The sequence below is a fragment of the Kryptolebias marmoratus genome, linkage group LG17 (genome assembly GCF_001649575.2).
Source record: "Kryptolebias marmoratus isolate JLee-2015 linkage group LG17, ASM164957v2, whole genome shotgun sequence".
Taxonomy (NCBI): domain Eukaryota; kingdom Metazoa; phylum Chordata; class Actinopteri; order Cyprinodontiformes; family Rivulidae; genus Kryptolebias; species Kryptolebias marmoratus.
In genome coordinates this window covers 2,409,666-2,423,574 of record NC_051446.1, presented here as the reverse complement: position 1 = coordinate 2,423,574, position 13,909 = coordinate 2,409,666, and the positions used below count along the sequence as shown (strand labels likewise).

Sequence of the window (13,909 nt, the reverse complement as noted above, 5' to 3'; positions counted from 1 at the left end):
TACGGAAGTCTTTTTCCATGGCCTCTCCAAACTCCTCCCATGCCCGAGTTTTTGCCTCAGCGACCACCCGAGCCGCATGCCGCTTGGACTGCCGGTACCCGTCAGCTGCTTCCGGAGTCCCACAGGCCAAAAATGCCCGATAGGACTCCTTCTTCAGCCAGAACTGAACTTTATTGTACCGGTATTCACCCACTCACTGATGAATTATTGAATGCTGTGAACCTCAGCGGCTCTGTGGACGTCACACATCAGAAGGGTCATGGAAAAAGTTGAAAACACCCGAGTGGTCTCTTCAGTGTTTGGTATTTTTAATAATAATAATAATAATAATAATAATAAATAGTATTTTCTTATTTTATTATATTTGGAAAATTTTACAATAAGACTATTTTATGAGTTTCTTTTAACTGATGTTGGCTTCAGAGCACTTTTCAGTTCAACTTTATTTAAGCAAATGCTTACACATTTACATGTTTGCCCACCCTGTTCATCTCCATTGGCATGGTTTACCGAAGACTGGTTGACAGAAGCAGACTTCTGCTAGCTTAATATAAGGAAGTTACTTTGATATGTTTGTTTGTAGCTTTATATTCAGTCAAATAAGTTTTGGATTCACCCTTAAAAAATGGTCAGATTTGGACTGTGATCCGGATCACCACCAAAAGTTAATCAGCTGTTTCTTCCCCAGCATTTTCTGAAAAGTTTATCAAAATCTGTTCATTAGTTTTTAAGCATCCTTGCCAACAGACGGCCAAACAAACAAACAACACTACCAAAAACACAATCTCTGGCAAAGGTAAAAAATTTTTACAGTTTGTTAGTGTTCAGAATATTTATTGGAGATCAGTCTCAGCAACCACCACACTAAGTTTTAGGTCCTTATGTGTCAAACTGACTGAATTGTTGAAATTTTTGTGTTTATAAGGCCAGTTGGTTGTGGCACCTGTCTTGAACTAAGTTGACTCTGAAAGTTAATTTGTTATAAATGTTTATCCAAAGATCATTTTCTGAAAGTTTCATTAAAATCTGTTCAGTGGTTCATGACATATTTTGGTAACAGACAGACACAAAAACATGCATACACAGACATGAGCAAAAACATTATAGCTTACCTTTGCCTTTCAGCGACAGGTGATAAAAACACAAAAGAAGGCAAACCATATAAAATGCAGGGTGAGTTGGATTTTGAAAGCAAAATTCTAATATATCCTGAGGTTAAACCAACAGGATCTGAAGGAATACACCTTTATAGGCACTTGAAGATTTCACGAATCTAGTTTTTCAGCCAAAATAACAGTGTCAGTCTCTATGATGATCATCTGCTGTATGTATACAGTTCATGCTTCACACAAACAAACAGCCAACCTGTGTGCCTTCAGCCAGAGCAAATCCTCCACCCACCAGAAGGGCCACCTTCCATGGCATTGAGGCCTGGAATTCCTCCCAGGAAATCATGGACTCTAATTAAAGGAGAAAAATACAAACCTTAAAAGAAAGACAGAAACAGTCAGCTATCAGCTTGTACAGCTGATAAAGACAAAATATACAAAACTAATAAAACAAATAAAATAATAATCAGATTTTTAGTTGACAACATATTTTGCACATTTGTACAGTAATAAATTGGTAAATAAATAAAGTAATAAATAAGTAATAAATAAAGTATATATTTAAATGTGTATGTTGTGGAAATCATTAAATGGTTAAAGAAAAAGAATCATAAATTCATAAATTGACATTAATTCATGTAACATGTAAAAATGTTCAAATTGTAATATGTTTAAAGTCTTAAATTTAAAAAAATGGTGCTACAGTAATCTTTTTGTGAAAGGCCCTAAAGTAAGAGCAGTGTCCCCTGAAGTAAGGGGACAAGATTCCCCTAATTTTTCAAGATTGTGCCATTTTAATCTTGCTGCAGAAAGGAGAGGTACATAGCTCAATGAAGAACTATAAACGCTACAAAAATGTAAAAAAGAAAGGGTAGCAATACATAATACAGCCCTCTACTACCTGGTGTTTACCTGGTATGTAGCTGGTACCTAGTAGATACAGGGACCGGGCTCAGTTAGGAAGTGACTTGTTTCTCTGTACTTTCAGGGTGTGCATTACAATATATGTACCAGGAAGGGATCAGGTACTCAGCAAGACCCTGTAAGTAGTCACCAGGTCAAATCCTAGACCTCAGTTTGATAAACAATCAGTATGTGATCAATTTTATTTTGAAGAATGGTCATAAATCTTCTTGGTCAGACACTTTTGCTGGTATTTGTCTACACAAATATTTGCTGTGCTTACAGTAGCACAAAAGCTGGTATATATTGTTCTGAGTTCCACTTTAACTGATTGAGTAAATCAGGGGACTACATCTCTTCATCAGTCTGCAGCATTGGATTTGGGCAATACTTGGTGAACTTGTTTCCTTGGGGGCGGCATAGAGGTGCAGTGGTTATTGATCTCACCTTACAGCCAGATCATTGCAGGTTTGCCTCACAACTTTTCTGTGGGAAGTTTACATTTTCTCCCAATGAATGTATGTTAGGTTTATTGTAACTCTGACTTGTCCGTAGCTGTGAGTAAGAGTGTGAATGGGATGCCTCTCACACAGGGACTACTGGAACATGGACACCAGCTCTCCCACAACCCAAAAAGGAAAAATTGGGTTAAGAAAATGGATAAATGCATAGTCCCTTGGATTGTGCCTTAATGTTTGTTTAATAGTACAAATTTGATTCCTCTGATTTTATGGGTTTAGGTTTTGACCTGGTTTGGTTAGCTTACTTCCTGTTTTTTATTTTGGTGTTTTCTGTTTCTTTGTTCATGTGTTCTGTCACATTCTGGTACCTTTATGCACGAATGTTCAATTTGACCAACTAACCCATAATATCTAAAATTTACCACTTCAAATTGTTACCATATTTTCTGTCAAGTCCATATGCAGGTACAATGAAGAAGAGGAGGCCCAGAGCAAGAGCCACAGTAGCATCTGTAATGTAGTCCGCGTGACTGCTCAAGAAGGAACAGAAGAAGTCAATCAACCCAAATGTGTAAATAACATAAAGATAATCACAAATAACATGACATAAAAAGTTAAAGAAAAACATGTGACTCACTGAGGAAAAAGAGAGGCCCAGCCAGGCATGAAACCTGGTGATCTTGTTAACCACAACAACACCATCAACACGAAAACCATCCCAGTAAAGATCTCCTGAGGTCTGAAAACAAAATTCATCAATGGATCAAAGGCCTAGCATTATCATTCACAGCCTTTCATGCCAGAGTTTTAAGACACTTTCACAAACCACTTCAAACTGGGACTTTTGGTCACCTCTGGGTGGTTTCTGAAAGTTCTGAGGCAATATGAGTGGCTGACAACACACCGCTGTTTCCCCTTTTGTGTGGCCAAGCGAGTCAGTAACATAGCTGCGACAGTCAACGTGTGAAAGGATAAGTCAGCTTTGCGGCTCAGTCCTGTGATGTAGTTACATACGGTCTGTGAGACCACCTGGCTGTGGGATTTAAAAACCTAAGCAACAATAAACAGATTCATTACTGAGGATCTGTTAATGATGATGGACAACAACTTCAACAACTTATTTTGTTTACAAATTGTTTAACCACAAGAAGAATTGTTAAAATGAGTTAGTTTGTTATGTTTTGAAAATGATATAAAGGAGACAGGCATCTCATGATTAATGTGAAGTACTCCATGTCAACATAGCTGAGCTCCACGCCTTTACTGGTTTTGTGATGCTTGCTTCATTTCTGAAGGGAGTATGGGAATATTGGTTGAAGGATGTTAGAGATGCAGCTTCCAGGAAAAAAACAAAGAGGAAGGCTAAGGAGGAGATATATGGATGCAGTTAGAGAGGACATGAATGAAGTTAGAGGACAGAGGACTCAAAAGACAGAGTGAGATGGAGGAGAATGACTCGTTGTGCGGACCCCTGAAAAAGGAACAGCTGAAAGAAGAAGAAGAAGAAGAAGAGAAAAGGAGGTGTGCATCCAGTGTGACTGCTCTCTTAGAAGTGAATTAAAATGTGTCTTGTGGTTCATGAAATATTTTGCTGACACAAACAGACATGGGCAAAAACATTATAGCTTGATTTTTGGCAGCGTGGAATGATGATGAATGAATGAATAGGACTAAAAATGTAGCTTTAAAAGTTATGAACAAAAAAAAAACCTGTGACTGTCTGCAGGTATAACAGTTTTTTAACAAACACACAAAAAATGCTGGTGTAGATTATTGGTCATTCAGGACATGGTAAATCCAAAAAAGGTTAAAAAACAAAAACTACTGGACTTCTATTCTGTTGAATTAAGAAAGCTCCTCAGATGAGAAGTGTGTCATTTCCTGAAACAAAAGAAAATGAGAATAAATAGCTGCTTACCTTACAGCTCCCAGTGATTTGTGCTCATCTTCTAAAACTTTTCTTGCTGCCTTCTCTTTTTCAGACTGCTCTCCTTCACACCGCCACAGCAAACTGAAGCTGTTTGTGTCACACAGAGTGTGTGTCATCATTTGGCACAAGTCTTCCTAATGCTCATATTTTTCTAAAATCACACAAGTTAGACCAAAATGTTGAAGAGTAAATGAAGTAAATCAAGAACACTAACAACAAAAACCAACATTTTTACTAAAGCAGTAAAAATTGAAACAGAGATAAAATTCATAAAAATCTATCTTAATTGTTTTATTCACTTTCTTGAGTTGTTTGATGAGTTTTAATAAAGGCACAATAGCTGCCAAAACATATGATTTTTCAGTGTTTTTGATTTGAATTTTTAAGCTTCTAACACAATTTCTACATCATTAAATAATTGTTCAGGGATTATTGTATCTCAAACTCATCTTGGTTTTCGTAAAAATTGCATTAGAAAACAACAAATATTCCTCACCTTTATGTCCAACTAAATTCAGTGATCAGTTACAGAAATTCTATCATTAGAAAACACAGGTCATATGATCTTAGCTCCAAGTTTTGCTATAATGCTCTCCTCTGCTCAATTTTTCCAGAACTCAAATTGTCAGAGGATATAGTTGGAGTAAGTAAGAAAATGAAATACCTTAGTCATCTTATTACAGAACATCTGACAGTTGATAATGATATTAGCATTCAGTGTCGTATGTTGTACGCTCAGGCTAACATCCTTTTAGGAAAATTCAGTTTGTGCTCGGACAAGGTAAATTATTTTCTTTTTGAAGCATACTGTATGCCTCTACATACTGCCCAGTTGTGGACAGATTGTAAAAAGGGAAGTCTGAGAAGGCTTCAGGTTGCCTATAATGACGCATTGAGAGTACTTCTGAAAAGACCAAGATGGGTAGTGCAAGTGAAATGTTTGTGACAGCTGGAGTTAGCACTCTGCAAGCTGTGCTTAGAAATCTGCTGTTCAAGTTGTTCTTATTGTTTAAATGAATCTGAAAATAAAATTCTCATGTCCTTGGTAAACCCACAGTTGAGCTCCACATGATACCATTCACAGCAGTGGAGAAGCTGGTACAGTTGTTTGTTAATAAATTTTAGGTGATTCTATGTTAAATTTTATATAATCTTGTTTTCTGGATAGTTGTGGATATTTGTGTCTGTTTGGTTGTTTCTTACTGTCTATGTCTTGGTTGAACCTTGAGTTTGAAATAAAGTTTCATTCATTCATATTTCCTCCCTCAAAATGACTCTCCTCTGTCGACTCGTTCTTGCATCATTTCGTTTCAGGAGAGGAGAGAAGAACTTTACATTTCTGTTTTGACCTGGTGTCTCTGATTCTTATGTTTTGCCTCTGACTTTGTTAACTTCCTGGGATTATTTTAATGACTCAATATCCATTGGGTGCCAACGCTGTCCGAAGTGTACTTGTCAATGTTAAAATTTAAACAAATGACTCGTAATTGTTGGCAACAAAACCTGACTAATTTCGCTCATTCATTACAAATTATGCAGTAGACTTTTGGCACTTTTTGCTCACATCACTGGTAATCAAGTGCTTTGAGAGGCTAGAGGCTAGTCTGCTGTCACAGTAAGGACTGCCTCCTCTCAGCATTTGATCCTCATCAGATTGTCTACAGGGCAAATTGCTCCACTGAGGATGCCATCACCCGAGCCCTCTAATCAATGCTGAGCAAGTTGGAACAACCTCAAACACATATTAAACTACAATTCGTAGATTTCAATTCAGCTTTCAAGACAATAATTACAGATTCTCACCAAAAACTGCTTAATTGGAGTTATTGTTTATGAACATAGTGGGATGCACCTGTAATTTCATCATATGTGACAAATAAAGCTATTCTATACAAAAATTCAAAACCAAAAACATTGAAATATTGTGTATTTTGACAGATTTTTATGGCTTTAAGTTATCAAATTAAAGGTCAAGCATTTCTTGAAGGAATGGATATTGCATGCCAAATCTCATGCTAGACTTTTAGCCCAAAATCATCTTATAAAAAGAGGAGATGGAGATATAGCTATTGTGGTCAAACCTTCTGAATAAAGTTATTCAGGATCTCATGCAAGATCTCAATAGATGTGTTTGCTCAGAGCATGAGTTGTGAATGATGATTAGTGACTAACACACAATTTTAGCTCAGTATCTGTAGAGTTGACCAAGGTATAGTTATTTTTGTATTTGCTAAGGTTGAGTCACTGTAGCGACCATCTTAAATTGGGTTGAATTGGGTTTACTGTAGCTCCATCTACACATAAACAGCGTTCTGTGAATATGCAAAGGTTTTTTATCATTTCAACCTTGCGTTCAAACAGAAACATCATTTTAGGAGCCCTCAAATGGTAATTTTTAAAACCAGGTTTCAGAGTGAAAAAATCTTGAAACGCCACCCTTGCATTTTCATGTGGAAAGCCAGACACAAACATTTGGAAATGATGATGTCATAGACCCACCTCTAAGCTAACCTACGACTCCAAGTTTGACAGACTGCAACGACAGATAACATGTTGTGTTTGTGCTGCAGATGCCAGTTTCTTAACTACAGCAAAACCTTCATATACTGTATTACTTCAATGAACAAACAAGACTGATAAACAATAACATTATCCTAAACAAAGCAGAGTAAAACCCCTTACTATCACAGCAAATAATTTATGCCAAAAAGGTTTTTGTCATTTTACTGAAATGTCAGCAATACCAAAAACAAGCACAGCACGTATTAAGACTGAGAGGACTCCTAGTAAACACTCACTGTCCTGCACTTTGAAGTACTGTCGTTTAATCTAACATAAAGTTTAAGTTTCAAATTGTTGTCAGAGCACAAAACCAATTCAGTTCTTCTTATTATTATCATGTTATGTTTACAGTTTGTGTAATGCTCCACGCCTTGTTTTCTGTTACTGGTATATTTTTGTGGGAGTGCTACAGCACCACATATAGGAGTGTGTGGATGAAAACATTTCTAGAAACGGTGCTATGTTTATGAATATATTTCTTAGAAACCACAAATAAAAAAACTGCTTTGGAATTACAGTGTTTCTGTGTGGACAAGGCCTAAGAGGTTTATTAAAATATGTCCAGTGGTACATGAAATATTTTGCTAACAGAATGACAGTGCTAATTGTAACAGTTAATACCAAAGCTGTTGCCCAATGTGTAGCACTGTGTAGAGTACATGTTGTGAATGACTCCCAGCTACTACCTCAGTAAATTTTAACTCAATATCTGTAAGATTTACTGAGTTTTACCAAATTTGTGTTTGCTAAGGTTGCTTAGCTGTGGTGGCATCATTACTGATGTTGACTTCAAATGTTAATTAGTTATAGATGTACATCTAATGATTATTTTCCGAGAGTTTCAATAAAATCTGACCATTGATTCATAATAGATTTTGATAATTCTACAGACCCACCACTAAAGGCTAGTGGATGGTCATAAAAAATACAATGTTGGACAATACTTTATCTTTACTACAACAAATCACCTTAATGATTGAATGTATATATAATAGGTATGATGATATCCTAAATAAACCACAGAGGCAGAAGATAGAAAAAGTGTTTGAAAAGAGTGTAGAAAGTTTTTAAATGCACACAGATTATTAGCAGCTCAGACAGTGTGTCGAAACTCACTCTGAGCTGATGAAAAGCCAGTAGAGCCATATCCATGTCAGCAGGAGCATGATAGCACTGATGGGAAGGCACAACAGCAGCCAGTTGCCAAAATTAATGCAGTTGCAATCTGGGTAAATTCTGAGGGGAAAGACAGAGTTTGAAATTTATTTCATTACAAATTTTCAGAGCACAGTCTCATTTCTTTTAGTTTTGGGTAATTTATTTGTAATGTTATTCTAACATTTGTACAGAGCATACAGTGTAGTTTCAAATTTTACAAATGTTAACACATTAGTTCATATCATGTCACAGATTAATATTTGGGTTGCGTGCCTTTTAGGCCTTGTCCACACTGGAACACTGTTGTTTCAAAATAATCTTTTGATCTGTCAATTCTAAAAATATTCTTGTAAATATTCATTCATCCACACTAACACAGAAAATCACCAACAATGGTGTAATAACTATGCCAGGCCTACATATGGTGCTGTAACGCTGACACAGAAATACAGCAGAAACGGGAAACAAGGCATGGAGCAGACTTTTCAAACTCAACAAAAACTGAGTCCTTCTTGAGGACTGGCAATGAAGTGGAACTTCCCATTTGTTTCACATTAAACTTCCAGGGACTGGGTGTCATGTTGGTCCAAATATGTGTACATAATAGATACTTTACTTTTGAGGACCAGTATCCAGCAAGGGACAGCTGTAGAGAAGGGTTTCCTTTACAATGTTCAAAGCATATCACATTAAATTCTTAACACAAACTATGCTCATTTTTTAAATATATGCTTGATGTGTATTGTTGACAGTTTAATAAAGTGAAAAACCCTTTTTGGCATTATTTGATGCAGTAATAATGGGTTTTGCTCTATTATATTTAATGTTATTGTTTATCAGCTTTGTATGTCCATTTAAGTGATACAGCCTTCAAAGGTTTTGCTGTAGTTGAGAAGCAAGTATTTGCAGCACAAACACAAGCATAAAATCTGTAATTATTGTTGTTAAGTCTGTCACACTTGGTGCCCTAGGTTAGATTACAGGTGGGACAATGACATCATTGTTTTAAAGAGGTTGTCTTTAGGCTATCCACAGAAATATACAAGGATGGCATTTCAAGATATTTTTACTCTGGAATCTGTTTTTTAAAAATAACATTTAGAGGCGCCTAAAACATTGGTTCCGTGTGGATGCAATGCTAAAATGTAAAAAAAACACCTTTTGCATATTCACAAAACAGAAGTTCCTTGTGGACAGTGTCTCAATATTTTTCTCTAGCTCTTTAAAATGCACACTGTAATTATTAGCAGAATAAACCTTATAATGTTATCCTAAAATTGACTAGCTAACATCTTACCGTCATCCACACAGCAAACAAAAACAAACTGTACATGTTTCCTTTTTTCTGTCAAATGCAGGTAAAATCTTTGTAGTTACTCAGACTTTAAATAAGAAATATTCATCCTGTCAAATTAGTCACCCACTGATTGAGATACTCCGAAAAGATTAGGTTGGGAGATGTTCCTGGCAGGGTGGTGATGCCACCGATGTTGGATGAATAGGCGATACCAATGCACATGGCTTTACACAACATTAGGTCTGCTTTACTCCTGCTGACTGCCACAGGTGCACATACTGCAGCCTTTAGGACAAAACAGAAAGGAAGAATATGCATCACAAGCAGCATTAGGGGTAATAATGCTAAAGCAAAGAAGAAACAATAGCTACATATCAAACAAGAAGTAACAGTAATAGTGACATTCAACTATATACTTATTAGACCAACTTCAGGCATTATTTATGTTGTCTTCTTTATCCCCCACTGCCAAAAGTTGAAGGTGGACAATATTGTTTTTGCTGTATTGTGGTGACTGTGTCAAAACTCGAAAATAAAGTGATTTGCAATCTCAAACGATATGTATTGTTAGATGCCATGCTCCTAACATGAGTTGTCAATACTACCACATCAAATTTTGGCTCAGGTTTTGTAAAATTCATTAAAGAAGATGAGCAGATGTTCACCAGTCTGCTAAAAACTGTGACTAAAAATAGTGAAACAATTTCAGAATAATGTTCCTCAACAAAAAATGTTCATCAAAAAATTCAAGAATCTTGAGAAATCTCTGTATGCAATGGACAAGGCTAAAATGCCTGTGATCATGGACCCTCAGGCTGCACTGTATTGAAAGTATTAAAAACAAGTCTGATTCTGTTATGGACATTACTGGGTGGGCTCAGGAACACTTCCACAAATCAGTGTCTGTAAACCATCCAGAAATGCTGCTTAAAGCTCTATCATGCAAAGAAAAGCCAGAGGTGAACATCCAGAAATGCTTTTGTCTTCTCTGGGCCAAAGCTCATTTAAACTGGACTGAGGCAAATTGAAAAACTATTTTGTGGTTTGATTAATTGAAAATGGAAATTCTTTTTGGACATCAAAATGCCAAATTCTCTGTACTTTTTAGCACAGAGAATGTGGCGTTATGGTTTCTAAAAAGAAAGGGATCATCCGCCCTCTTGTCAGTGCACATTTAAAATGTCTGCCTCTCTGATGGTATGTGGGTGTATTAGTGTCCCTGACACGTATTGTTTACATATATGGAAAGGCACCATCAATACAGAACAGTATATAGAGGTTTTACAACAATGTATGCTTCCACTCAAATGATCTCTTTACAGTGCGAAACATGGACCTGTTCCATCTTTTTTAAAATGTGTTGTTGCAAACAAATTCAAAATGTTTATTTAAATGTATATATTTTTGTTTCAATGTTTAATATGTTCACTATGTTTTATTGTGAATGAAATATGGGTTTGTGGGATTTGCAAGTCATTACATTCTGTTTTTATTAACGTTTTACACAATGTCCCAACTTTTCAGAAATGGGTTTGCAATATCAATGAAACAAACAGAATTATTTTTTTTTACCTGAGCTGTGTCCAATTGTAACACTGTTTGAAGCTGAAGACAAGTGAAGGCTTCATTTGGAGCTTCTGTTTTTTTTCCATCACTAAGAAACAGAACCTTGGATTGTTATAGTCTACTGAATAAACAGTTCTATAATGACAAGAGCCTACTTTTAAACACAGTAAACTAAAAGAGGGAGGGAGAGGAACATAGAACAACTAAAGTAAAATTTTAATAAAAAGCAGAGAACACTACATACATTTCAGGGTCTTTCATCCTCTCGTCGCAGATTTCAGTTTCTGCAAAAGTAGCAAAACTACTCAAATGGTGCCATGTGTTCCTATTTTAGGAATCTATTTTTTCAGTTTTTAACAGGAAATGGTGAAAAATTACTTTGATGTGCACCAATACCCACTTTCTCTCAGGAAAAAGAAAACAAAAACTTTTATTAGACAAATAATTATTATCTTTCAGTAAGTCCATAGAATTTTCACCTTAAGTTTGCTAATGGAAGTTGATGATTCTCTTTCTGTGATTTCATCCCCTCTGCTTTAAATAAACCAGTATCTAAATTTCAAACTACATTTGTTTGGATTTTATAATATATTTAATAATACATTGAGAATTTCTCAAGTTATTAAACAGTGAAATGGCAATCACTTCCATGCTTCTATGGTAGGTGTGGTATGATAGGTTGTTTATTTGACCATAAAGGTACTTGTACATACTGATGAGATACAAGCAAGAGACTAGGTCAGATATCTGTTAGTCTTTATTATTATCACATTGTCACAGATGAAACCTTACTAAAGTGCAGAAAAGGAGTGGATCTGTGGTGTGTCATTATGTGTTACTCTGTATCAAGGTACCTTCCAGCTGTAGGTTAGGATTATCTTTGCCAGAACATCCTGATTCCTTGGCCTTCATGATCTGCTGGAGGACAGCCTCCACAATAGGCATCACCATGGCAACAGCTGATGTGTTTTGGACCCACATGGATAGGAAGGCACAGCCAGACATGAAGCCCAACATCAGCCTGGAGGCAACAATCAAAAGCTGCAGGAACGCTTAAATAATGTGAACATCTGTCTGTCAGACTATCTAAGACTGATCTGATTTTTATCAGATTTTAGAATGATTTAAATCTAATCTCAAGTGTACAAAACATACAACAGAATATGTTGATTCTAAGCCTAAACGGAACCCTATGTAGCCTATAGAAAACTCCTAAAAGCTACATAGGGTTCCTGTAGCACTGGTTTCACTAGTTATTCCTCCTTTAGCAGCAGTAACTCTCTGTAGTGATTTTCTGTTTCATGTTATGAGCCTCTCTCACATTGGTTGCTGAGGAATTCTGGCCCAGTCTTTTTTCCGATGTTGCTTGAGCTCTTTGAGGTTTACAGCAATTGTTTTCTGCTCAGCTGAACTTAGACTGAACTAATCTTGATTCTTTTCTTTTTCAGCTGCTCTGTTGTAGATCAGCTGCTGTGTTTGGGATCATTGTTTAGTAGAGTCATGACCCAGTTTGGTCTAAGCTTCAGACAGATAGCCTGACATTTTACTAAGAACCCTTTGGTTTACAGAGGAGTTCATGTTTGACTCAGTGACCGTCAGCCCTTCACCACTTTGAAGTCTGTGATCTAGCTTTTTTTTTTGTCATTTTTTTGGGATTTTTTCTAAAAATTGCACAGTCTACCCTCTGGGTAAATTTGCTGCGACATCCACCCCTGGAAACATTGGCAGCTGTCTTAAATGGTTTCCACTTATAACAAATCTATTTCTCTATAAAACAATGGACATCAAATAGTTTGGAAATGATCCTATTACCCTTCTTAGATTAGAAAACAGCTGTTTTAAGTACATCACAGATGTCTTTCCATCTTGGCATTGGGTTAACACACACCTGTATACTCCAGAGCAGCAAAATGACAAAGCTCCTGCTTTTAAAGCAGCACATATATTCTTCTCCGCCTGTCTAAGCTGCAAATAAATGGAAAATTTTGAATTGAGAACCAGATAAAATAAAGTCTCACCTGCCAGGGTTTACTCCCACCATAGTGACAAGCCTCAGGGCTATTCTACGATGGAGGCCCCACTTTTCAATAGATGTAGCAAGGCAAATAACACCTACTAACAAGATGTGGAAGTCTTTGAAATATGCTTTTGCCACCTGAAAAAAAGCAGACAATATTATCACAAGTAGAAAGTAACATATACACAAAAGAAGCAATCATGAAAATGTGAAATATTTAAAAGTTTCTTAAAGTATCATTTTTTATGTACCAGCTTAAAAGCAATTTAATGATTCCTAAACCTTTAAACTTCCAAAATAACTGTGAGACTTTCAGCCTCAGCTATCCATGCATTAAATATAAACATATTCTGTTAATTCAGTTCAATTCTCAAGTTAATTTCAATTCATAACAGAAGCTATATGAGGATGCTTTTCAGGGAAAATGTTTAAATCTTAAATGCAATTTAGTGTAAAACAGATCCAGATTCAAATCTATTTACAGTCAATTCATTCCAATTTTATCACAGTACATTCAATTCACAAAGCAAGGATTGTTGAGTGAACAAAATGGGCATTTGTTAGCTGAAAGACCCTAATGAGCCTCTATTGTAAGGAGAGTGAGGGTAATCTGCATGTGAATCCAGTTTACAGGTACAATGTCTAATTAATGCTTTTAGTAGACAGTGTTAAGGGATTGTAAGAAGTTTGATAAGGAGAAACTAGTAGAACAAAGAACTAACAAACACACAGCAGACTATACTGCACTCAGTTGGATTAATAAATTATATATAAAAAAAAAAAATTCCCTTCTCACCCTCCGCGGGTGGTCTTTGTTTCATCCTCTGAGCTCGGGTCCTCTACCAGAGGCCTGGGAGCTTGAGGGTTCTGCGCAGTATCTTGGCTGTGCCTAGAACTGCACATTTC

The 13,909-nt window shown here is 36.3% G+C and overlaps 1 protein-coding gene across 1 annotated transcript in view; it reads right to left on the bottom strand.

Moving 5' to 3' along the window:
* Window positions 1–13,909, bottom strand: part of slc13a1 (solute carrier family 13 member 1) — a 30,577-nt gene that overhangs the window by 6,530 nt on the left and 10,138 nt on the right. The window contains exons 4-13 of the mRNA XM_025010920.2: window positions 13,005–13,141; window positions 11,841–12,007; window positions 11,231–11,270; window positions 10,993–11,074; window positions 9,548–9,705; window positions 8,082–8,201; window positions 4,392–4,490; window positions 3,111–3,212; window positions 2,912–3,003; window positions 1,366–1,460 (exon numbers count right to left, since the gene is read on the bottom strand). Of these exons, the coding sequence (XP_024866688.1) occupies window positions 1,366–1,460; window positions 2,912–3,003; window positions 3,111–3,212; window positions 4,392–4,490; window positions 8,082–8,201; window positions 9,548–9,705; window positions 10,993–11,074; window positions 11,231–11,270; window positions 11,841–12,007; window positions 13,005–13,141 (1,092 nt within the window). The remainder of the gene's footprint in view (window positions 1–1,365; window positions 1,461–2,911; window positions 3,004–3,110; window positions 3,213–4,391; window positions 4,491–8,081; window positions 8,202–9,547; window positions 9,706–10,992; window positions 11,075–11,230; window positions 11,271–11,840; window positions 12,008–13,004; window positions 13,142–13,909) is intronic.